The following is a 26865-nucleotide window of genomic DNA, read 5'->3' as shown; positions in this document are numbered from 1 at the left end:
GCCAGACATCTTGCTCTGTGCCAAGTTCCAAAATCAGTTGAAAACGTGTCCAAAGCAAAGTGATGTATCCTCCACCAAACTATAGATTGGCTCCTTACCAAATCGCCATGATCCCTTATGACAAGGAATCATAAACAGCATATAATCACATATAATGTAGTCACTCCCAGTCTTGCAGTTCAGACAGATACGATCCTTAACATTGGGTCTCATCCTGGAAGAAGTAATATTTTACTAAACGGACGTAGGGCGGAGCGGCGCGCTGTCGTCACCCAAGAGCTCCAAACGTTCCCCCAGTGGACGGGTGTCTGGGAATTTGTGTACCGGCCGGCACATCAGATTCGAGGAATTTTTTACTGCATGTTTGTAAGTGCAATACAACTTTTAATAAATCTTTTTTACTCATTTAATGTGCTATGTGGAGCTGTTATTGTTTTTTACATGGTGGGCATTGATGTTGGTGAAGTTTAATCACTTGTGGATGAGACCCAAAGTTAAGGATCGTATCTGTCTGAACTGCAAGACTGGGAGTGACTACCTATTATATGCTGTTCATGTTGGTGAGGACGTAGAAGAGGTTTTCTTCTGATGACTATTCCATGAAGACCATATTTGTACAAGTACCTCTTTATAGTGGAATAGTGTACCACAACTCCAGTGTCTGCCAGATCTTTCTGGAGGGATCGTGCAGTCAAACGTGGGTTTTGAATTGCTTTTCTCACAATCCTGCGAGCTGTTCTGTCTGAAATTTTTCGTGGTCATCCAGATCTTGCTTTAACTTCCACTGTTCCTGATGACTGCTATTTCTTAATTACATTCTGAACAGAGTATATTGACTTCTGAAAACGCTTTGCTATCTTCTTATAGCCTTCTCCAGCTTTGTGAGCGTCGACTATTTTCAGTCTTCTAGACAACTGCTTAAAAGAACCCATGGTGCTGATTGTTGGGGCAAGGTCAGATGAGTCTGGGCATTTAAAACCTTTGAGATTGACATCACCTGGTCTTCCCAGACGATGATTGAGAACAATCCATGACACTGGCAGGTCTCAGCTTTGCAAAGGGGGCAATGCATGCTATAAATTCTGCAGGGTGCCCAAACTTTTGCAGACGCCATTTTTTTTGTTTTCTGTAATTTTGAAAGTGTAAATGATGGAAATAAAATCTAACTTTTTTTTTTACATATTATAAGAATGTCTAATCTGTAATTTGATGTCTTTTGGAAATTTTTCCATCTTTCCTTGGCTTCGTTATGCACATTAATACAAATTTTTACCTGGGGTACCCAAACTTTCGATCCCCACTGTAGTAGACATATTAGGACCCTTTTGCATGATTACTGCACCAATGCAGTGTTTCACAGAGGCGATTAGGGTGTGGCACTGCTAAGGTGCTATGGAAGCCCAGGTTGCTTTGATAGTGGCCTTCAGCTCATCTGCATTGTTGGGTCTGATGTTTCATCTTCCTCTTGACAATACCCCGCAGATTCTCTATGGGGTTTAGGTAAGGCGAGTTTGCTGGCCAACCAAGCACGGTGATACCATGATCATTAAACCAGGTATTGGAACTTTTGGCAGTTTAGGCAGGTGCCAAGTCCAAGTCAAATCAGCATCTCCTTAAAGCTGGTCAGCAGAGGGAAGCATGACATGCTCTAGAATTTCTTGATAGAGGGGGCTGCACTGACTTTGTGGACCAACACAGGAGATGACATTGCTCACAAAATCATCACTGAATGTGGAAACTTCACACTGGACCCCATGCAACTTAGATTATGTGCCTCTCAAGGCTGCCTCCAGACTCTGAGACCTTGATTTCCAAATTAAATGCAAAATGTTCCAGTCCGTGATGATTCAGGGAGCCATGTCATCTGCTGGTGTTGGTCCAATGTGTTTTATCAAGTCCAAAGTCAGCACAGCCCTCTACCAAGAAATTCTAGAGCACTTAATGCTTCCCTCTGCTGGCTGGCTTCCCGGTGTGGGTGGGTTACCATGGGTGGCTGGCACCCTGCCTTTGCTGTCAGTGGGTCACCGTAGGTGGCTGGCTCCCTGTCCCTGCTGTGGGTCACTCTGAGTGGGTAGCTGGTTCCCTAGCCCTGCTATGGGTCCCCGTGGGTGGTTGGCTTGCACCCTGGCCCTGCTGTGGGCCGCTGTGGGTGGCTGGCAACCCGGCCCTACAGTGAGTCACCACACGGCTGGCCGGTACCCTAGCCCTGCTATGGGGTCACCGTGGGTGGTTGGCTGGCACCCTGGTCCTTCTGGTCTCTAAACTACACCATTGCTGAGAGGAGTAGTACAGGAATCACTGTTTGCAGGCAGCAAGGTACCATGGGACATGTAGCCCTTGGAATTGGAAGTAAACAGCAGAGGAGAAGCTGTTAAATAATCCAGGAAGTTGTGGAAAGAGATGGCCAGCACTCTGAACATAAAAGATTTGTCAAGCAAGCTTATACTTGTCAAAAATAACTATTGTTATTATAATGCCAATGTTGTAAAATGAAGGTGTATGCTGTGACCATAGAACTCCAAATCCAGGGCTGCCATCAGGGGGTTATAACCCACACACTTGTAAGGGGCCAGAGCGTCTAGAAGGGCCTGACTGTCTGGCAGAGATGAGAGAAGGCAGGGGTGGTTGAATGAGAGCTCCGTGGTTCCGCTGGCTTTCAGAACATGTGCGAGCCAGCAGCTCCTGCCATTTCATTGAGCTGACATTGGGCTCTTTGCTGCCACCTCTGGTAAATTCCAGCATGTGCACCCATCACGTGTGCTGCACAAAAGCTTGGACCAGGAACACCCCCTAACAAGTTGTACAAATGAAGGAGGGTGGTGTGCCCGTGTACCCTATTATACACGTGTGAGGTGGCTGCGAGCGTACAAGTGTGGGGCGGGGGCTGCGAGCGTACAGGTCTGAAGAGGGGGGGGTGCGAGCGTACAGGTGTCGAGGGGGGCTGCGAGCGTACAGGTGTGACGAGGGGGGCTGCGAGCGTACAGGTGTGACGAGGGGGGCTGCGAGCGTACAGGTGTGACGAGGGGGGGGGCTGCGAGCGTACAAGTGTGACGAGGGGGGGGGCTGCGAGCGTACAAGTGTGACGAGGGGGGGGGCTGCGAGCGTACAGGTGTGACGAGGGGGGGGGGGGGGCTGCGAGCGTACAGGTGTGACGAGGGGGGGGCTGCGAGCGTACAGGTGTGACGAGGGGGGGGGGCTGCGAGCGTACAGGTGTGACTAGGGCTGAGAGAGAACCTGTGAGAGGGGCCGAGAGCATACAGCTGCAGGTTTGGGATGTCTCTTTTGGGCAAAATATAATTTCCTACTGTTAAACCTTGAAAGCAATGATGACTAATAATACACCATTCATTTTCATATATGACATTGTAAGAGTGTTAAAATAAAAGTGTGTGCACTGAAGGACTTGGCAGGATGGCTAGTGGGCAGGCCCTGGGAAATGTTAGTGGTCACGCCAGGGGGCGACAGGCCTAAAGCCGTCTAAGGGGCCCCACAATTTCTGATGGTGGGCCTGTCCAAATCTAAGTTCATGTTCCAGGTCAGTTTCCCAAAAAGCATTAAATAAAACCGGCAAGTCAAGCTCAAAGGAAACCGTAGCCCAAATTAGAATAGATTTGCAAACAGTCATTTAAAGAAGATGTAAAGCCAATTTATTTTATTTCTTTTTTAAAAAGGCTTGCACCTTGTACAATATATGATTTCATGTCCTATGTGCCCAGTCTTGCCACAAAGAGTTAATCCAGCTCTGAGTAGTCCTCTTTTTTCAGTGAGATAAATACAGACAGAGATATAAGAGTCTGTTTCTTCCCCTTACTGTGAGGGACAGGTGATTTACATATCTCATGCACTCACCCCTTTTGGGTGGAGCTCAACTTTAAAGCGGAGCTCCGCTGAAAAAAAAAAAAAATATTAAAAGCCAGCAGCTACAAATGCTGCAGCTGATGACTTTTAATATTAGGACACTTACCTGTCCTGGAGTTCAGCGCCGTCCGCAGCAGAGGACGAGCGATCGCTCGTCACTCTGCTGCCCCCCCCGCCATCCTCTGTGAGGGAACCAGGAAGTGAAGCGCTCCGGCTTCACTGCCCGGTTCCCTAAGGTGCATGCGCGAGTTGCGCTGCGCCTGCTGACTGGCTTCCGCTGTGCTCTGGGAGCCGAGTGTTCCCAGAACACAAGGGGGGGGGGCAGGAGGTGACATCCTGCCCACAGACTGTGGCCGGAAGTGGGTGCAAATACCTGTCTTTAGACAGGTATCTGCACCCCCTTGAAAGGTGTCAATTGTGACAACGGAGGGGGGGGGGGGGTTTCCAATCAGCAGGAGTTCCACTTTAGGGTGGAGCTCCGCTTTAAGTTTAAATTGCTAAAATGGCTGAGGGCTGCAAGGAAGGAGCATGTGGGCCACATATGGCCCAAAAAATACCAGTTTGTTAAGCCTTTACTAAACTTTAATAGCAGTAGCCATGCAACAACCATTTTCAAAGGGAAACATCTTCAATGGTAGTCACATATTTTACAGAAAATTTTAAAAACGTAAGCAGACCTTCAACTGAAAATTATTTACCTGCTTACATTATCTCTCCCCTCCAGCCTCTTCAGAAACGGCAGATTTTTTCTCTTTTTAAAGTAGCAGGGGAGCCCGCTGTTAAACATCAGGACGTCACAGTTGGCTCCCAAAACCAAGATGACGGCACAGAGGAGCAGAAGCCCTGGGGAGAATGTACTTCTCTACAAGCAACCTGCAGGACCAAAACCATAGCCAATTGGATAGTTTAGATAATACACAAGGCATTTCAGGCTAGTAGCCTTCCAGTACCTCATGCGATTAATGTTCACTCAACTCGAGGGATTGCTACTTCTTGGGTGGCTTTGGCCAAGGTTTCACCTACACAGCACCAAAATGCATTGAGAATGCATAAAAGAAAAAAAAAAAAAAAAAAAACTTATGCAGAAACAACTTGAACACAGAAATTGTGGTGATCTGGCCATCAGGCTTGCACAGAATCTATACAGTGACAGATTTTTGCCTGCCAACCAGCAATACGTTGGATATATAAACTTTAGAAATGGCATTACATTCAACACTGGAAATTGCACGATTTGGCAGTTTCTGGAAAGATTGGAACCTGGCAAATGACTTTTGGTTGATGCTTTTGATAGACCTAGTACAAGCGCTAGGGTACCCAGTCACTGCTATGTGAGCATTGTGGTTATGCCACGGGAGGGCAGGTAGAATGTCTACACAAGCCTTTAACATTTCCTATAATGGGAGATTATTGTTTGGCCAAACACTGAACAAAGCAAATAAGCGAATGACAGGAGGAAAACAGTCCACAGGCCACAGACTAGCAAGAGTAAGCCACCATCCTTCACTCAAGCCTACTGAACATTCAGAGGATGCAGTTGGCCAAATCTTAAAAAGGACAGGCTACAGATTTAATAGATCACAATGGAGTGGTCTTAAAATTACTTTTAACATGAAATCAAGTCCAGAGCAAGCTGCCAAGATGGCTGGAAGGTCTTTTTTGAAGGTGCGGCCAACCAGTCTCTTCCAGTTGGGGCCAGGGGGCCTGAGTGAAGTTGATGATTGTAGCCTCCTTCCGGAGGGTTTCGATGACAATCAAAGACCAGTGGGTCCAAAAGACAGGTGGAAGTACAATGGAAAATTCCAAAGCTTACCACTGAATCCATTTGTCCAACAGATCTCAAAAGAGAAAATGTTAAGATTTCAATTCTGCTACAAGGCCATCATGCCAGTGATGCAGAAAACACAGAATCATTTGGGGGCCTTTCTCCACAGTTTTTTTAGCATCTAAGGCAGGAGCCTTCTGGCCTGTTTTAGTTTGAAGGACTTAAATGTGTATATAATATACGCCAATCAGTTTAAGATAGTCCATGCAGACGGTCACAGGGACAATTCAGCAGGAGGACCAGTTGGTATCAATCGACCGGCTGACTCACACTTCCATGTACTGATCAATGTCGAGCACCAGAGGCATGTGAGATTGTCAAAGGCCAGATGTCACTTCCAGTTCAGGTGCCTTTTACAGAATTGGCAGTCCCAGGAATCTTTTTGAAAGATCTCGTTGGCAGTACCTTTGGCCAGGTGGCACATGAGGGCATTTTGATTTGCCTTCTTTAGCCTATAAGCTGGGCTGTCTATGGATCAGAAAATCTTTGTGCCTATACAAATTCAACAAGAACTGGAATTTTTGACATTGCCACTGTGCTTCTTTCAGAAGCATGCCTCTCTGCCCAGGAGATAGGATGATTGACGCCAGATGCCAGTCTCTGGGGGTGTCCAAAATCAGAAGAAACAAGTGCAAGGCCATTGGAGAACTGCGAAGCATAGACTAAAAGTATCTTGAATGGAAGGAATAAAAAAAACAAAAATGTGCACTATTGTTTCTGGTCCCTACTACAATTACAAACATATACATACATGTTATCACTGCAATCGTTGAGTAGGAGAATTTGTTTGGGGTTATTCTTGCATTGGTTGTGTTAATTCTTATTTTAGCATATTTTCAAAATAATGTAATACAAGAAGAAGAAAAAAAAAAAAAAAAAGTGTGTCACATTTGCTTTATTAAGCATATCAGAAAGCAAAAATCACATTCAACCACAACAATAACAGGTTACTTTCAAGTCCACATTAGCTCCAAGTGCTCTCAAGCAGGATCCAGTGCTTCATTTGTAAGTCTTCATGTGCCACAATCCATCATTTAAATAGTGAATATTTTCAATGCCAATGCCTTTATTGACCTTTTCACTGTAAAAGAACAAACGGTATTACGTTTCCTTATATTACAGAATAGAGGGTTGCTTACTATAGTTGAAACATAGTGTATATGTAAGCAGCAGCGAAATTTTGCATATTGTCATGTTACAGACAAAAACAAATGTATTTTATTGGGATTTTATGCGATAGACCAACACAAAGATAGACCAACACACAATTGTTAAGTGAAGGAAAATGACAAATGGTTTTCATTTTTTACAAATATGTGAAAGTGTGGCGTGTATTTGTATTCAGCCCAATACTTTGTAGAACCACTTTTCACTGCAATTACAGCTGCAAGTCTTTTGGGATGTGTCTACCAGCTTTGCTCATCCAGAGAGTGACATTTTTGCCTATTCTTCTTTGCAAATTGCTCAAGCTCTGTCAGATTAAATGGAGAGCATCTGAACAGCAACTTTCAAGTCTTGCCACGGATTTTCAATTGGATTTAGGTCAGGACTTTGACTGGGCCATTCTAAAACATGAATATGCTTTGATCTAAACCATTCCATTGTTGCTCTGGCTGTATATTTAGGGTTGTTGTCCTGCTGGAAGGTGAACCTCCACCCCAGTCTCAAGTCTTTTGCAAACTAACAGGTTTTCTTGCAAGATTGCACTGTATTTGGCTCCATCCATCTTCCCATCAACTCTGACAGGCTTCCCTGCTGAAGAAAAGCATCCCACAACATGATGCTGCCATCACCATGGTTCAGGGTAATGTGCAGTGTTAGTTTTTTTGCCACGCATAGCATTTTGCTTTTATGCAAAAAAGTTATGTTAATCTCATGACCAGAGCATCTTCTTCCACATGTTTGCTGTGTCCCCCACAAGGCTTCTCACAAACTGCAAACAGGACTTCTTATGGCTTGCTTTCAACAATGGCCTTCTTGCCACTCTTCCATAAAGGCCAGATTTGTGGAGTGCACGACTAATAGTTGTCTTGAGGACAGATTCTCACACCTGATCTGTGGATCTCTGCAGCTCCTCAAGAGTTACCATGAGCCTCTTGGCCGTTTCTCCGATTAAGGCTCTCCTTGCCCAGCCTGTCAGTTTAGGTGGACAGCTATGTTTTGGTAGGTTTGCCATATGGTGTACTTATGCCATATGCTTCACATTTTCGGATGATGGAGTGAACAGTGCCTCCATGAGATGTCCAAAGCTTGGGATAGTCTTTTACAAACCAACCCTGCTTTAAAACTTCTCCACAAGTATATCTCCGGCTGTTCTGGCGTGTTCCTCGGCCTCCATTATGCCGTTTGTTCACCAAGGTTCTCCAAACCTCTGAGGGCTTCACAGAACAGCTGTATTTATACTGAGATTAAATTACACACAAGTGGACTTTATTTACGAATTGTGTGACTTCTAAAGGAAATTGGTTCCACTAGAGGACTTTAATTAGGGGTATTAGAGTAAAGGAGGCGGAATACAAATGCATGCCACACTTTACAGATATTTATTTTTAAAACATTTTGAAAACCATTTATCATTTTCCTTCTACTTCATAATTCTATGCCACTTTGTGTTAATCCCTTACATAAAATCCCAATAAAATACATTTACATTTTTGGCTGCAACATGACAAAATGTGGAAAATGTCAACGAGTGCGAATACGGTTTCAAGGCACTGTATATGCAAAAGAGCTTGATGTTTAGAAAAACCACTATTGGATAAGAATAGGAGAAGTATTGTAATTTATGGCTGTGCTGCAAAAAGCAACACTGCAGATCAGGTCTTGGTAAAGTCTAGCAGTTCAGGTAAAACCTAGGAGTCCTTTCTGTTAATACATCAACTAGTTTAAAAAAGTTATATATTGTGAAGATCTGCACATAACTTCAGCGGTTTTATTAATTAAAAGCTACCGATTGCTTTGACATACAGAGAACCTCTGTTTATGCTTTCCATCATTATGCTTACTTGCAATCATTCAGGTTTATATTAAATATATACATAAAAAAGGGACTACACTGAGATATTGTACAATGTACTGAATTGTACTTACAAGCCCATGTCTGGGTAGTAAACATATCTCCCACATTACTACTTTTTGATATCTGCAGTTACAATAGGGCCCTGACAATATTTACATATTTATGAGATAATTCAAAACTATTTTACGTAAATAAAGTTTACTCAACTTTTAACCCAATGTGAATTTCTATTCTTAATTGTGTTAGTTTTTAGATAGAGTAGGGAACAATTAGAACCCTCATCAGTTTTTTTTCCTCTGTGTACCATAGAGGAAATCTCCCACCCTGTCCCAAAAGCACTACAGGATGTGAGGGGGATCTCTCCATTTAGACCAATCACTGGATTAACCGATACCAGTGACAACATTTTAGATTTTCCAATGACAATGGTAACCAAGACAACCAGTGAGGGAGAGCCCATGTCATGTTTATTGCAGTCTGCTTGGGAGATTCAAACCCTTCTCTAGCTTAAAAAAAAAAATAGGCTACTGACAAACGTTAAAGCAACACTCCTACCATAGAAAGGCCTGGAACAAAGCCCCAGATAAGATGCATTAAGATGAAAAAACATTTACCTTTATAACCCCTTTAAGTGGTTAAGGGAAACATGTAGCTTCAGTTATCCTTTACCACCCTCTACTGGTGAAATGTAACAATGCACCGATTTTTAGCAGGCCTATTGCCAATATAACATGCCAGCTGTACGCCAACCAACAGAATTCCTAAAATCATTAGGGGCTCATTTACAAAAACTGCCACTCTCTATAGTCATAAGATTGAAAACGGGGGATTCACAGAGCAGCAGTTTATCAGGCTTAGAAAGAATGAGATACCCTTGCTTCAGCCCCCCCCCCCATGCACCTCTTATGTCTTAATCACCCTATGTCCATTAGGAGCATAGGGTGACTGAGAAAATATATCTTGGACTACTTTAAATGGGACAGTAATATTCATTAACAATATCTCAAGAAATATGAAGATGTTATCCCCTGTGCGCTGCGAGGTCTATGCCTAGAAAGTATAACTCCTAATATGGGCATTCCAGGAAATCAATGTAACAGACCGACCATCTATTGCTTAACGAGGCCAATGATGTCAACTCCAGCCACCTATCTGTTGTAATGTAACTGTGATAATGTGTATTGTAGTTTAGGAGACAGCAAGTCTAGCCTAAAAAGGTCATGTCTCTGAGACATAAGCTGCTGTAAGGGATTCGTTTATTAGCTCATGTTAATTAGGTCTGGTCCCAGGTGTATTTTCAGAGTAATATGAGCAGGATATGTACGCACCTCCTCTCATTGTATATAAGCTTGTGGTCTCTCAATAAAGATAGTCATTCCTGCTTTAACCTCATACAGAGCATTGTCTCGTATTTGGGGGGAGAATTATTCATATGGGATCTTATTCGGCTGGTTGGCGTGTCTGTGGTAGCTGCCTTGTGTTCGGGAATGGAATATCCTAAGCGACTTTAACCCCCCTCATACATGGGGTGCTGTTACAGTATATATTTCAGATCTTAACTTAGACTGACAAATTTACAATATTTTAAGATAAATAAATTGTTAACACTTACATGTCATCTGCAGACATCTTCATGACTCCAACACAAAGAGCATGTTGCTTTCCCTCTGCCATTATTGCCTGGTTGCAAACGTCAAGGACAAAACACGGAATGAAAGTGTTGTCAAGCATTTAAAAACACTTTATAAAATCCGACGCCATCTTGGTACACCACGGTGAAGCCGAGGAAGACAAGGTTTCCACCAGCAGCTGGGGAGAACCTGAAGGAAGTTGCCATTTTACCCTGCAGGTGAGGCAAGGAACCTTCAACGGGGAACCCTTCTGGCCAGAAACGGGGACTGAATGCATCCAGGACACAACCAGTTCTGGATGCTGCCAAAGAAGGGGGGTCCGCAACCACAGTTACCAGACCTAAGGAAAAACAAAAAACGTGTCGGTGCTCCTGGAGCATCTGGAAACACAAAACAACTGAAGGTCAGAGGAAAGGGAGGGGCCTTTTAAATTGTATCCGATTTGTGTTTCCTGTAGAGGGCGGAGCCAATCATCTCTCAAGTAGCTGTCCTGAAGGTGAGGGGGGGAAATAAGCAAATGGAACGCTCCCCAACCAGTATACAAATTCTTTACTTAAATAAAAACATTACAGTATGAACCCATGACACAGAATTTGGGCCTCATGTACAAAGAAAGGGTGTTTGCGCAGCTCTCCCAGACGCCTTTTCTCATGGCAAAGGCGTTTTGGCAAAAAAAAAAAAAAAACGCACCAGCCGCTTGTAAACGTGTTTAATGCATTTAGGCGCGTCAAGCACTTGTGCATTATATTATTTAATTGGGCAGAATAATAATTTATTCTGGCTAGTAAAATGAATTAATGCGCAAGCACTGAATGCACCTAGTGTGTTGCACACATTTACAAGTGGCAAGTGTTTTTCGTTTTTGTTTTTTCCTGCCTGTGCATGGACACAGACTAAGATGCAGAGGCATTTACCTACTTAACCAAGATGGAGGTTTACCTTCTCTCTGATACAAACTCCATATGGCCTCATATGCACAGTGCATGCAGTCAGGGAGGGGGGAGTCACACCTCATTTAGTAATGTTGGTAAATTTGAACAAGGTCATCAGGCTTTTTCAGTAGAACAGCTAAAGATAGCCTGGAAATGTGTAAAAATGAACCTGAAGCACCTGCTAGCTGAATAAGTAAAAATTATTACTTTTACAAAAAAAAAAAAAAATAGATTACTGTTTAGCTCTGAACATAAAAAAAAACCAGACACGCATTTTCATTAAACCCCTGGATATAGGAAAAAAACAAAAAAATTGCACCATACATTAAGCTCTCTACTGATTTGGTAAACTGAAAGGATACAACCACTTTTTCAGCTGCTGCTGGATAAAGCTTTGCTCCAGGGGATGTTAAACCCGGACACATGATATTTGCACCACTTAGAACAAACTTTATAGCTCCTTTGTCAACTTGTTGATGTGGAAGAATAAAAGGATCTAAAAATGAAAACAGAATTTCATATGTAATGCCCAAAAAAACAGTATAATCCATCTATACAAGTCAGGTCATAGCACTAAATAACCAACTATATTATCAACAACATACTTTGAGGAAGCTCTCTAGTTATATAGACACTCCCCTCGATTTTAAGAGGCTCACTAGCTGGCCAACACTTCACTTTTAGGAAAGTCAATGATGGTTCCTGTGGTGTCGTGTATTTTCTAGCAAGCACTTTTTTTTGAAAACTTAAATTTTATTAATTTTCAACATTTTCCAGAAAAAAAAAAAAAAAAAAAGGGGACAAAAGAACATAAAAAGGACAAAAAACATAGTAGAGAGTCGGCATTGGCAGGACAAACAGTATTGCCGGGTATAAAACTGAAGCAAAATATGCAGGACAAACAACTAAAGACAGTTCAAAGCAAGATTCGATCAGGTGAACGTAGGGCGAAGTGTCTGTATCATCACGTTGTCCAGCCTGCCAGAGTGTGCTTTAGCGAACAAAAGAGGATGGGGTAGAGTGTATAAGTTGGAAGAAGTCAGTAAAAATAAAGGAGAGTAGGTAGAGAGGAGGAAGAGAAAGGAGAGGACAACCACACGCCCCAAACCCCTCCCCCCCCAGCCCAGGGATCCCAACCATGCTGTGCTACCCCAAAACGGGGGTTAATCATGCGATCGGAGCCTCCAGCACCTTCCATAGTTCCCATACCCGGTTGGGAGTATCGAGAGTTTTATTCAGGGAGGCTGTCATACACTCCATCCTCTTGACGTCCCTGATTCTAGAGTAGTGCAAACAGAGAGGGGGGGGTTCCATTTCGAGGCTACCAGACAAAGTGTGGCGTAAGGACCTGTTTTTTTTTTTTTTTTTATAAAATTTTCTAAAAATAAAAGGAGGGAGGTGGGAGGCCCAGGAGGAAAAGTTTAGGGCAAAACGGCACCCAGGAACCAAAGATGGAGTGGAGTAGGCTGTGAACTGTCCGCCAATAGGGAACAATCAAAGAGCAGGTCCAATAGGTATGATATAGCGTTCCCACCTCGTCAGAATAGCAACAGCAGCGGCGATCAACTGAAGGATAAATGGAGCGGAGCAGGTCTGGAGTTTGGTACCAATAGAACAAAATGCTGTATTTATTCTCTTTATAGAGCATACAGATGGAGCTCTTAGAGGCCTGCGACCAAATAAGCTTCCATGCCTGCAGAGGTATATCCTCATCCAAGGCCTGCTCCCACTTGCGCATGTAGACATGCTGAGGCCCAGTTGGCGATATGTCCATAATCAGGAGCTGGTAGGTGCGCGAGATCATACCTTTAGGGGATGAGCCTTCTAAACAGATTTTCTCAAACTCGGTTAGAGGGAAGAATTGGAGGTTCGTTACTAGGGATTGTGCATAGTGACCGATTTGTAGGTAACTAAAAAAAAGCCTGTCTGGGTAAATCAAAAGCATCATTCAAGTCTTGGAAAGACCGCCATTTTTCCGGTTCTAGTATCCACCAATTGACTGTAGCGAAATAAGGCTGTATCCATCCAGAAGTGGGACATCTGCAAGGTCAAGCTGTCTGGGATATTAGGCGTAAACAAAAATGAGGTGACCAGAGGCAGTGGAGGTGATGGAATATTGCATTTTAGAGCGCCGCCACAGCGTTCGCAATAGCACCATCAGGCCTAGCAGTTGTGACGGACTGAGCGATAGCAAGCACTTTTTAAAGAAGAATCCATTTATTATGTATACTGAACTTCACTGGACAAATATTTTTTCATAATGTTCTGTATTTGATCCCCAGAGCATTCACTGCCATTTTTCTGCACCTCCGTTCCCATGTTTTCACGCAAAGGATGTGGAAACAAGGCTGAGCAACTTAACTATGCATTAAAATATGGGAACTGGGGTGCAGAAAAATGACAGCAGGTGCTCTGGACTGTAAAGTCAAAATCTGAAATATTTGGCTGTAGCAGGGAGTAGATTGTTTACTGAAGGGCTCGAGAGCGGTATAATAATGTGTGTCTGCAGGCAACATTGAAGCATTGTGAATGTTTCTTGCAAGCTTGGGGCTGCATTTCTACAAATGGAGTTTGAGATTTGATCAAGATCAATAGTGTCCTTAAACCATAACTTCACCCAAAAGGGGAAGTTCCGCTCTACCTCTTCCTTTACATTTGGCACCTTATTCTTTTGGTGGGGGTGGGGAGAGCAAATCGGGTACCTGGATCTCCCACTTCTGAAAACCTTGCCGTTCCCCCTGCAACATTCTGGGACACATTATAGGTCCTAGAAGACTGCGGGACCATTCACAGAGAGCAGCGCGGTTTGCACAGTTGAAAGCCAGCGGTGAAGCTGCAAAGCTTCACTGTTGGGTTTCTTTAGTCAGATGTCAGCGCCTGGACGCCAAAGCCAAATTTAGAATCTGTTTGGGTGGGGGACAGCGCTGGATCCAGGGGCAAGTAAATGATCTTATATTAAAAGTCAGCAGCTACAGTATTTGCAGCTGCCGACTTATTTAGGAAGTAACTAAAACATTTCATAATGTTTTCATTTTACAAGTTCCTTCTCACACACAACATGTAACATGATTACAATTGCACCCTAAAACACATTTTTTTTTACTTAACCCAAGTATGTGGAATTCTTAATCTGAGACTTTCACTGCCTAGATCAGGGGTCTCAAACTGGCAGCCCTCCAGCTATTGTGAAACTACAAGTCCCATGAGGCATTGCAAGGCTGACAGTTAAAAGCCTGACTCCCACAGGCATGATGGGACTTGTAGTTCCGCAACAGCTGGAGGGCCACCAGTTTGAGACCCCTGGCCTAGATACATGGAAGGGCTCAAAATCCAAAAATAATCAGGCTTTTTAAGAGGCATATATAATGCATCAGATTATCCATCACACTTCTTGAGGCCCCTAAGTGCCAGGACAGGAGAAACACCCACAGACCACATTTTGGAGTGAAATTACTCCAAGGTGTTTTTTTTTTTTTTTTTGAGGCATGATGAGATGAGGCTTTTGAAGACACAATTTTTTTTTTGTCACAAGTTTCTGGAAAATGCAAAAAGATATTTTATATACTTTTATTACAAAGTTGTCAGAGTAACCAGTTCCCGCCAGGCCTATAGCAAAATGATGAACGGGCCTTTCGTTGATCCAGGCTGATGTCATCGGACGTCCTACCAGGTCACCCCACGTTGCAGCGTGATCTGTCACTGATCTTTCCAAAAAATGATGACTCACTGCTGATGACTGATCAGTGGTACCAGCTGGCTGCCGGATACCATGTGATTGCTGTGACCAATCACAATTGTAAACAATGGATTGCTTCTTTTCATGGCATCCATTGTGTACAACTGTTTTCCAATCACTTCCCCAGAGTAGTACAATTACTATGGTAAAATCATCTTGGTCTGGTGGTCAGTGGTCAGGTCATACACAGCATAAACACAGAAATTTACCCCAAAACACTACTACTTCTCCCGAGTATGGGGATACCAGATGTTTAGACTAATCATCTTCCAGAAATTGTATCTTGCGTTCCAAAATAATAATAATTAACCAACATTGTATCAAAAACAGTATAATACCCACCTCTGTACAAGTGATCAGGAAATATAGCATCACCTATAGCAGTCCCCATAGCTATAAGCCAAGCAAGCCTACGGGTACATGGCTACGGGAATGCAATATTAACTGGCCAGGAAATACAGGAGGCTGAAACAAATGGTGAACCAAAGGGTTCCTGTGGTTCGGTGCAATTTTCAGCAGTGGCAGGCTGAGACTGATTTTTTTTTTTTTACAGGCACGTAGTCAGTGGGATGGGCAGGTGAGCCCATTCAGAATCAAGAGATATCCATTACCATTTAGCACTAAACGAAGGCCCCGAAACAAAGTATAGTTCTCCAGGATACACCAAGTAGTTGCAGTGATATGTACAATTTTACTAACAAATGCTACGTTACTAACACATGTAAACTTACATTTGTGAAGCAGCCTCAGTGTTGGATAGAAAGTACACTCTCGCTGTCTAAAGAACAGTAACTCTCCATTTACAGTTAAAATTTCAATATGTTCATGGCTGTAAAGACAAAAACCACACCAGGTCAAAAGCAAGATACTACTTCTATAAATCTGTGCATTCTAGAAAAAAAAAAATAATCAGCTGGATTTGTTATAAACGATTATTTTCTCTAAACCTACTGATTGTAATTACATATACAGTGGGTACAATTATTATTTGATCCCCTGCAGATTTTGTAAGTTTGCCCACTTACAAAGAAATAAAGGGTCTATGATTGTTAGCATAGGTGTATTTTAAATCATGGAGACCCCAAAAAATTCAGAGAAAAGTCTTGCGTTACTATGTGGAGTTACAGACAAAAAAAAAGGAAGTTAGGATTTCTCAGAAGAAATAAGGACATTTAAAACCAAAATTTGAAGGAGGACTGCATTGAGGTAAAAAAAATGTACCTTTACAACCCCTTTATGCGTTTTTTAACGATCCTGTCATTGGCAGGGCAGAGACATGGGACAGTTTGGCCGCCTTCACACAAGCGTACATAAGCACTCGCCTGGGAGAAGGCCATGGTAGCCCACAATGGGTTACACAGGTGTTTGTATGAGACATCAACCTTAAAAACTTCAGTCACAAGTCTAGAGATAAGAACGCATTTATAGTCATTGTAAAATAAGTTTACAACAAGCTCACAAAGCTACTTCTCACAATATAAAAACAATATTGTATACAGACCTCATAACACATATGCAAATGTAAAATAAACATTCACATCTCTAATAGCACACGATTAGTGAACAGTAACCCATGACCTCTTGGCCAAGTAACTCCATTTACTTTTTTGCATCTATGGCATTTATGGCCCTCGGGGAAAAGAAAAAAAAACTACCCAAATCCATTTGTTCTCACCTTGAGATTTATGAAGTGCCTACCTGAGATGCACATCATTGAATTTAAAGAAATTAGATTTTACAGTCAAGTCCACTTACCAGCGCACTATTTTTACAGGGTCCTTTTTTGGCATAATCTGGTTAAGCCATTGGTCTATCCCAGGGAACTGTTCATTCAGCTGGTTTTTGATGCCTTTTATTACTGAAGTTTTTAACTGAATGCAGTTGGACACATTTTCTTTGTCATCAAATCTGAAAGCATATTGAAAACAATAAATTACATTGGCATAAGACAGTATATTTTCCTGAAGCGGCTTTGAAATATATCTTAAATAAACTATCTAAAGTGAAACGCAGCTCAAAATCTTCATTTTACTTTGAACACAGCGAGGAGGGGTTATAACATTTTCAGGGTTTGTACTGCCTTCTGTGTCCACACTGGAGTGACATTAGCCGGTCACATGGCTAGAAAGTAGAGCTGCGCGATTAATCGTTAAAATACCCCCCCCCCCCCCCCGTGATCTTAATCCAGCATTTCCACAATTCATTCATGTAACAAGTGCAGAGCCGTTTCTCTGCTGGGAGCTGCCAAAAATAAAAGCCGGTGATCTGCCGATATGGTTCCAGGCTAACGAGAAAGTTCCTTTAAGGACTGCGCAAACTTGCCAACGGAAATCTCCGAACCTCGGCCGGCATCCAGGGCAACGTGTATTACGAGGAAAGTGGCCAGTCAGCCTCACTTCGCTCGGACGGCTCGCTACGCTCGCTCGGCCTCCTGGCTCTTTTTTTTTAACATCCTCCAATCCACGGGGATGTTAAAGAATGAGCCTGGATGCCCGGGCGAGGTTCGGAGATTTCCGTCGGCAAGATTGCGCCTGCGCATTCCTTAAAGGAACTTTGCCGTTACTGGAGCCTTAAGGACAAGTCACCGGCAAAGTTTATTACAACATTGCTCAGCGCTCAAAATAAAAAACAAAACAATTATCAGTTGCTTCTTTTTAGAGGTGAAAGGAATGAACTTAGGTCTGTAAAAAAAGACCAGTTTAACCACTTAAAGACTAAAGTCTTTAACACACACGATCTGATTTTTCGATGGGAATTGTGCGATGACAGACTGTTGGCCGAAAATCTGATCATTTGTATGCTCCGTCGGACAATTGTCAGACTTTCCACCGACAAATGTTTGATGGCAGGCTTATAAATTTTCCGCTGTCAACAGTCTGTTGTCAGATTTTCCTATCGTGTGTACACAAGTCCGTCAGTGTGTACAAAGCTTAAGACTTTTTCTGACATTTGTTGCTTAAAATCAGTACTTTGCTAGAAAATTTCCCAAACACAATATATTTTTTGTTAACAGAGACACTAAAGAATAAAATGGCGGTCGTTTGAATATTTTATGTCACACTGGTTTTGTGCAGCGGCCTTTCAAACAATTTTTTTAGGGAAAAAATACACTCGAGGGAAAAAAATAAACAGTAAAGTTAGGCCAATTTATTTTAAATAATGTGAGTGATGTTGTTGCGTTGAGAATCGTGATCTTTATTCTAAGAAAAAAAAAAGGATTCTCATTTTATCCAGAATCGTGCAGCGCTACTAGACGGTTAACTTCTCCCAACTGTGCTCTCTGGCCAGGCTAGAAATGGGTCCCAATTGAAGTCACACAAAAAAAATATTGTTATGCAAGCAGCTTAACGGATTTGTATTTGTGACCTTTCAGTTCTGAAATGTAAGAGAAGCTCCAATCATTTTTTGTAACAATTTGTTTGTAAAAAGTCAGTGGCTACAAAAAAACTGTAGCTGCTGACTTTTAATAAACAGCCACTCACCTGTCCCAGAATGCAGTGTTGTGCTCACCCGAAGCCCTTTTCTCCAGCCATTTTTGGTACCTGGCACCTTAAAGGATCACTAAAGGAATTTTTTTTTTTTAGCTAAATAGCTTCCTTTACCTTACTGCAGTCCTGGTTTCATGTCCTTATTGTTCGTTTTTGCTTTGAAGTGGCTGTAATTCTGCTCTGATCTCCACACTTCCTGGTTGTCTGGCTCCTTATAACCATCGTACTGGGAGCTTTTCACTGTAGGTCTAAGCTGTCATTACTGTGTGTCTAAAACTTAAAGCGGGGGTTCACCCTTAGAGGGCACTTTTCCCCCTTAGATTCCTGCTCGTTTTTACTAGGGGAATCGGCTATTTATTTTAAAATATGAGCAGTACTTACCCGTTTACGAGATGCATCCTCTCCGTCGCTTCCGGGTATGGGCTTCGGGAATGGGCGTTCCTTCTTGATTGACAGTCTTCCGAGAGGCTTCCGACGGTCGCATCCATCGCGTCACGATTTTCCGAAAGAAGCCGAACGTCGGTGCGCAGGCGCAGTATAGAGCCGCACCGACGTTCGGCTTCTTTCGGCTACGAGTGACGCGATGGATGCGACCGTCGGAAGTCTCTCGGAAGGCTGTCAATCAAGAAGGAACGCCCGCTCCCGAAGACCCATACCCGGAAGCGACGGAAGAAGATGCAGCTCGAAAACGGGTAAGTACTGCTCATATTTTAATACAAATAGCCGATTCCCCTAGACCGAACGAGCAGGAAGCTAAGGGGAGAAAACATTTTTTTTTTATAAATGGGTGAACTCCCGCTTTAACAGAACCAATCAGATTCATTTTAAAAACAAAACACTGCCCTGGATTTGTTTGTTTTTGTTCTGTGTCTCTCTAGTTCACAGGAACATGAAACCAGTTTAAAAGTGAAACTAACCTACAGGCACATTATATGATTGATTTTTTATCTATTTGTAATCATTTTTTAAATGAATCAGTTAACTTTTATGTCTCTATACCCTGTAAACATTCATTTCAGCAAAAAACATTTTTCCTTTAGTGACCCTTTAACTGTGGGCACCTGGCTGTGACAGCTTGTGGCTTCACAGTCGGGTGACCCACTGCGCATGCGTGAGCCGCTCTGCGCATTGTGAATTGTCCCGCAGACTTCTGAGACCTGTGATGTGTCCCAGAGGTGTGCAGAGAGGGAGGGGAGAGGAGAACTCGCCTAGGCAAGTTGTATATACACACCATAGCCCCTCTCCCTATCCAGCGGTGTGCCTGGCTGTACCTCCACGCTCCTTCTCTTCCCTTTCTCACAGGAGACTGAGAACAGTGGGAGCCATTGGTGGGTGTACAGGGGTTGTGGCTGAGCCATGCTGTGAGTCTATGGACACACAGTTCAGTTCAGGAATGCAGAGAACTGAATGAGGAGGCAGCCACCGCTAATTGCACAGAGCAGGTTAGTATAACACTTTTCTTTAATAAAAAAATTAGGCTTTAATATGACTTTAATGGTTTTCTATAGTTCAGCTACTCTGCTTCTGGAAACTTTTATATACATGCAAATAGCTAGGTTACCAGCCTGGCTGGTATAACAAATTTTGTGTAAGCACCTCAGCCTTCAAGCAGCTCCACAGAAGCCGAATCTAAACAGTGGATAGTCCTGGCTTAAATGATCTGCTGAAGGGCTCTTTTAGGCTTTGAGATTAATATTCTTGCTGGCTTGGTGCCTCCTTAATAATCTCTCCAGTACCCTTGGCACAGTTCGAGCCTAGAAAACATTGCTGTGCCACTAGCTTCATTGATCTTTGCTCTGTTACTGAATAAAGCTCTGTGTTCTTCCATCTGTATCTTTTTCCTGTTTATGTAACTGTAAGCAATATGGTCCTGAACTTAAAAAAAAAAAAAAAAAAAAAAAGAATGTAGTTTAAAGTGGAGGTTCACCCAAAAAATTAATTTTTAACATTAGATTGGGCCTAATTACGGGAAGCAGAAACGGGTATTTTTTTAAAATCAATTCCGTACTTACCGTTTTCGAGATGGATGTTCTCCCGCCGCTTCCGGGTATGGGCCTTCCTATTTGATTGACAGCCTACCGACCGTCGCATACAGCACGTCATGATTTTCTGAAAGTAACGAACGTCGGTGCGCAGGCGCCGTATAGAGCCGCACTAACGTTCGGCTTCTTTCGGCAACTGGTGACGCGATGTATGCGACCGTCGGAAGGCTGTCAATCAAATAGGAACGCCCAGTCCTGAAGATCATACCCGGAAGCGGCGGGAGAACATCTATCTCGAAAACGGTAAGTATGGCATTGATTTTAAAAAAAAATACCCGTTTCTGCTCCCCTTAATTAGCCTCAATCTAATGTTAAAAAATAAATTTCGGGTGAACTTCCGCTTTAAAGTTTTTTTCTTTAAAGGGGCTGTAAAGGAAAAAAAAAATGTTTTCCCTAAATAGCTTCCTTTACCTTAGTGCAGTCCTCCTTCACTTACCTAATCCTCCCATTTTGCTTTTAAACATCCTTATTTCTTCTGAGAAATCCTCACTTCCTGTTCGTCGGTCTGTAACTCACCACCGTAATGCGAGGCTTTCTTCCTGGTGTGGAGAAAGCCTCTTGAGGGGGGAGGGGGCGAGCAGGAGTGTCAGGATGCCCACTAACACCCAGCTCCTTTATCTGCAAAGTAGAGAGTGTCCTGACTTGCCTGCTCGCCCCCTCAAGAGGCTTTCTCCACACCAGGGAGAAAGCCTTGCATTACTGTGTGGAGTTACAGACAGAAGAACAGGAAGTGAGCATTTATCAGAAGAAATAAGGACATTTAAAAGCAAAATGGAAGAATGAGGTAAGTGAAGGAGGACTGCACTAAGGTAAAGGAAGCTGTTTAGGGAAAAAATAAATTCTTTAAAACCCCTTTAAGAATGTTGTAAGAACATTTGTTTTTCTAATCATCAGTGGGTCAAATCAATGTTTGTTTTCAGTGACAAGAAAATTCAAAGGAATAGGATCAAATCTGGATGGATGGATTTCTAAAGTCGGGGGTGGTTTTCCTTCAGTAAAGTCCATTCACTCATAAATCAAATGTTAAAATCATAAATTTAAAAGAACGACATTCTACTATGTATACCCAAAGCCAGATACAAGTCCAAAGGAGATCCAAGATTTGCAGTCCAGGGACCTTGCATGTGGAATGCACTACCAACCACCATCCGACTGGAATCGGACCACTTGGCCTTCAGGAGAAAGATTAAAACCCATCTCTTCTGAGGTCAAGGGGTTCCTTATCCATGAAATGGATACAGCGCCCAGAGGCGATTCAGTTTGCATGTGTTGCGCTTTACAAGTCTCTCACTCACTCACTATACCCAGCTTTACAAATGGGTATTAATCAGGGAGATTGTATAGATCAAAACTTGAACCGTTTAGCAGGAACCGGCTGGATTTTGATCCAAGCATGACTGTTCCCATTCAAGAGAATATAATTGATTTTTCATGAACGGACTTGCTATATTTTTGCTAGATCGGCTACAGCGGTGATCGGTAAATTCTAGTGGTGGAAGAGGTGGGCTACAGCGGTGATCGGTAAATTCTAATGGTGGAAGAGGTGGGCTACAGCGGTGATCGGTAAATTCTAATGGTGGAAGAGGTGGGCTACAGCGGTGATCGGTAAATTCTAGTGGTGGAAGAGGTGGGCTACAGCGGTGATCGGTAAATTCTAATGGTGGAAGAGATGGGCTACAGCGGTGATCGGTAAATTCTAATGGTGGAAGAGATGGGCTACAGCGGTGATCGGTAAATTCTAATGGTGGAAGAGATCGGCTACAGCGGTGATCGGTAAATTCTAATGGTGGAAGAGATGGGCTACAGCGGTGATCGGTAAATTCTAATGGTGGAAGAGTCCCCTCTGTCAGAATACAGAGACACAGCGAAAATAATTTCCCATCCATCTCCATGTGTGGATGAGGAAATCAGGTCAGTTTTTTTGGTTTGGCCCCCTTGCTGAAAAAAAATAAAAAAAAAAGTGAGCCATGTTTGACCACCTTAAAGGGTCTCTAAAGCCTAAACATTTTGTACCCCAATGTATTCCTTACATTAAAGTAAAAATGTTTAGGTGTCAGCATGCCCCCTTACCGTTTACTTACCTGAGCCCTCATTCGATCCAGTGCTGTGCACGTCTGCAGCTCTTCTCTCCCCCTCACTTTCGAGTCTCGCCGTCTTTGCTGGGAGCCATTGGTTCCCAGTGCTGTCAATCAAAGCCAGTGACAAGAGAGTAGGGGGTGGGGCTGAGTCCCACTGTCTGTGTCAATGGACGCAGCAGTTGGGTTCTGTAGCGAGCGCGCACACACACACACACACACACACGTGTCCCCATGGGAAGCACTGGGCAGAGATGAGGGGCTAGGAGTAGGAGCGCCAGCTGGGGACCCAAGAAGAGAATTCTATTGCACAGAGCAGGCAAGTATAGACACGATTTAAAAAATAAATAAATTACCTTTACAATCACTTTAATGCAGTATTAAACCTAATGTATTATTTTGCAGTGGTCATTCAGGTCCGGAGCACTTTCCGCGTCTATGGCGTCTGCCCCTGCTCTCCGCAGTCTTTGCAGCAGCTTTCCCTTCCCCTGCTCTCCGCAGTCTTTGCAGCAGCTTTCCCTTCCCCTGCTCTCTGCGGGCGCTTTACGGCAGCTTCTCCTTTTGGCCAATGGGGAAACGGGTCCCAGATACGCTCCCTGATCGCCAAGGAGGATCAGTGTTTCAATAGCAAATATTCATTCGCTATTGTAACACACCTGGGTGGCCTCGTAGCGCATAGCTCTGCGCCCGAGGCCACCCTATTTGAACTTATGGCTTTAATCAGATGCTTACCACCCCCCGTTGGAATTCATGCCTCTGGTGTTCTGCATGGGGACAGACACATGGGCCACCACTATCTGGATGAATGAGCACAGGAGGAACAGCAGCATTGCCATACCTGGGGGGAGGGGAATGGTAAATGCATTAGCAGATTTAATTACGCTAACAAATTGAAGAAGCCAGACTTCAGCTCATGTGTTAAAATCAGTTACAGCAAGCACCCACCCATTTAGGGATAAAACATGAAATACGAATACATTCATCTGGAGAGCTTGGGCTTTTGAAATACAAAAGACTGGCTGGATGGATCACAATATGAAAATAGAAGAAAGCATAAAATAGAAAACTAATGCAGCCACCACATCTAAGAATTGTGTGTGTGTATATATATATATATATATATATATATATATATATATATATATATATATATATATATATATATATATATATATATATATATATATAGAGAGAGATAGATAGATAGATATAAAACACAGATTTGCTTCCAGGTTTAGTACTGCTTTAGGTCCCCCAATATGTACTCGTGTCCCCCCTGACAAGCGGCGGTATGGTCAGGGTGATGAGGAGAAAACACATGGCTCTGCACACCCTCATCATGTTCATCTCTTTCTTAGGAAATGATTGATAAACACGATGGCCAGCTTGGGGTGAATGAGCCGAGCCAGCCATCGCCTTTATCTCTGAGTGACAGCTGCCTACTGCTGGTCAGCCGTGCAGTTTGCCTTTCATTGGAATCCGCTCACATGTGTCATCTGAAATCCACTCACTTTTTAAACATGGTGCCGTCTGTCTCCAAAGGCCACCCTGGCTAATGGAAATGTACGGAGGCGAAGGAGCACGTTTACATCCGGAGTACAGCTAGCAGTGGCCCTCCGACCACGCCGCCTGCACAATCACACCACACCGGTAATCGGCTGCTACAAATCCTGGCGGAAGTGAGGTAACCCAGGCGGAAGTTGTGAACTTTGGGCGGTAGTGATGTCAAGGGGCGGTTCTTTAGTGAGGACGGACCCTAAAGTGTTTGTTACTATGACGACGAAGCGCGTGTTTGCTTGTTCCAGGAAGTGTAATAGTTACATAATGACAGAACTATTGTCACAATGTCATCATGTTATGTAATGTATGAAACGTACAGAGTAGGTTAGATACGTTTTTGTTCAGTCTAAAAGTTTGAGGAAAAAATTAATGAGTTCCAGGTGTGTCATTTTTACAAAGTCTTGTCGTTTCTTTTTCTTTTTTTACTTTATGGAAATGCCATAAAAAAATATTTCCTATTCCCTTTATGTAGCATATCTGCGTAAATGTGAGATGAAAACCAACATACGCCGCCATCCCTGATAATTGATAAAAGGAAAGGGGTTGGGACTTTGAATGAGATGTGTGTTTATATATTATATAAAAAAAAAATATACAAAAGTTTATTCACATATATTGCACATGAGACATGGTATATTGCAAATATGACGAGCTGATGTACGTATGTATTTATATATTGGTTATATAAATATCCAATATATTAATTATTTATGTATGTATGTATTAATACGTTAACTGTTTTATTTTCTTATTTAAAATTATTTAATATTTTCTAAATCTCAATGTATATATATATTCAAATATATTTCAAAGGCACAGGCAGACCCTTATCTGTCAACTTAATTATGTACTGTACATAGGGCCAGATTCTGATACATTTACGTTGCTCCACGGCAGCATAACGTATCCCATTTACGTTACACCGCCGCATGTTTACAGCGTAAGTGCCTGATTCTCAAAAATCTTACCTGTAAACTTGCGGCGGTATAACGTAAATCCGATCGGCGCAAGTCCGCCTAATTCAAATGGGGCGGACACCATTTAAATTAGGCGCGTTCCCGCGCCGAACGTACTGCGCATGCTCCTTCGGGTAAATTACCCGACGTGCATTGCGCTAAATGACGTCACACGGACATCAATTGTTTAGACGTTACCGTAAATGGCGTCCAGCGCCATTCACGGACGACTTACGCAAACAACGTTGTTTTTTAAATTTCGACGCGGGAACGACGGCCATACTTAACATGGCTTAGAACAACTAGGGCTCAGCCCTAATTTTACGCGGCGTAACTCGACGGAAACGACGTAAAGTTAGATCGACGGGCAGCGCGAACGTTCGGGAATCGCCGTAACTAGTCATTTGCATATTCTACGCCGACCACAATGGCCTCGCCACCTAGCGGCCGGCCTAGAATTGCATCCTTAAGATCCGACAGTGTAATTCAATTACACCTGTCGGATCTTCTGGCTATCTATGCGTAACTGATTCTATGAATCAGTCGCATTGTTAGGACGGCCGCAACACAGAGATACGACGGCGTACCAGGAGATACGCCGTCGTATCTCTTCTGTGAATCTGGCCCATAGTTTTCTCACTTTTTACTCTAGTCACTAAATATGTTAGGTTTTAATTTTATTTCTTATCAAGGTTGTTTTTCTAGTCTGTATGTCATTATCCTTGAAAATATAGCCCAGTTCAACTTCAAATGTACATTTTCTCTATTTCTAAATAATATACAAGTTCCTAAAAGCTAACTACTGACTGCCTAACCAGATCCCGCCCGGCCTATAGCAGAGTGATGGCTGAGCTGTGGATCTGTTATCCTGACTGGGCATCAAATGACGTCCAGTAGGATGCGCCGCTAATGCGTGCCCCCAAGGGCGGGCAGTGGTGGATTTAAACAACCAGATACTACAGCCATAAGGCCTTAAGTCCACGGACGTTTTAAAAAACGGGCTGTAAAGCTAGTACAGATGCCAGGAAAAAAGAGGCGTTTTTATGCATGTTTTGCCGAGCTAGCTTTCAGCCACGTTTTTCTTGATTTGAATAGAGGTCGCACCAGAAGTCGGATCAAGATGATCCGACTTGCGGTGTGTGACTTGTGTGCTGAGAATCTTGAAGGCGAACCCCGTTAAAATTGAAAAAAAAATTTGCATGAGGTTCCCCCCCAAGATGACACAAGATCCTTCGGTCTGGTATGGATCTTAAGGGGAACCCCACACCAAAAAAATGGCATGGGGGTTCCCCCAAGATCCATACCAGACCCTTATCTGAGCACGCAGCCCGGGAGGTCAGGAAAGGGGGCAAGCGAGCGCCCCCCCTCTCCTAGACCATTCCAAGCCACATGCCCTCAACATAGGGGGGTTGGTGGTTTGGGGAAGGGGGGGTACTGCACCCCCCACCCCAAAGCACCTTGTCTTCATGTTGATGAGGACAAGGGCCCCTTCCCGACAACCCTGGCCGTTGGTTGTAGAGGTCTGCAGGCGGGGGGCTTATCGGAATCTGGGAACCCCCTTTAATAAGGGGGCTGCAAGATCCCGGCCCCCCACCCTATGTGAATGAGTAACAAAAACAGACTACACAGGTTTTTAAAGTAATTTATTAGGCATCTCCAGGGGTCTCTTCCGACTTCTCCGCAGCTGTATATCTATATATATGCTTTGTTCCAACTACTGTTTTTAGATGTTTATATCTTTAT

At 43.2% G+C, this 26865-nt stretch overlaps 1 protein-coding gene across 1 annotated transcript; it reads right to left on the bottom strand.

Moving 5' to 3' along the window:
• Positions 1-6560: 6560 nt before the first annotated feature.
• On the bottom strand, positions 6561-24314 carry MCTS1 (MCTS1 re-initiation and release factor). Its single transcript, XM_040323949.1, has 6 exons — positions 24118-24314; positions 16757-16909; positions 15733-15830; positions 11628-11761; positions 10315-10382; positions 6561-6764 (listed from the first exon to the last, which is right to left on the bottom strand). The coding sequence occupies exons 1-6, from the start codon at positions 24126-24128 to the stop codon at positions 6683-6685; spliced, it is 546 nt and encodes a 181-aa protein (XP_040179883.1). The 5' UTR covers positions 24129-24314; the 3' UTR covers positions 6561-6682.
• Between the last annotated feature and the right edge of the window lie 2551 nt (positions 24315-26865).

This window comes from Rana temporaria, chromosome 9 (genome assembly GCF_905171775.1).
Source record: "Rana temporaria chromosome 9, aRanTem1.1, whole genome shotgun sequence".
Lineage (NCBI taxonomy): Eukaryota > Metazoa > Chordata > Amphibia > Anura > Ranidae > Rana > Rana temporaria.
This window is presented reverse-complemented; position numbering and strand designations above follow the sequence as displayed.

Excerpts from the sequence above, each read along its gene's own strand:
- MCTS1 (XM_040323949.1), bottom strand. Across the intron at positions 15,831-16,756 it reads CCTGTAAAAATAGTGCGCTG|CCATGAACATATTGAAATTT; the intron begins GTAAGTGGACTT and ends TTGTCTTTACAG. Across the intron at positions 11,762-15,732 it reads ACTGAGGCTGCTTCACAAAT|ATCCTTTTATTCTTCCACAT; the intron begins GTAAGTTTACAT and ends TTTCATTTTTAG.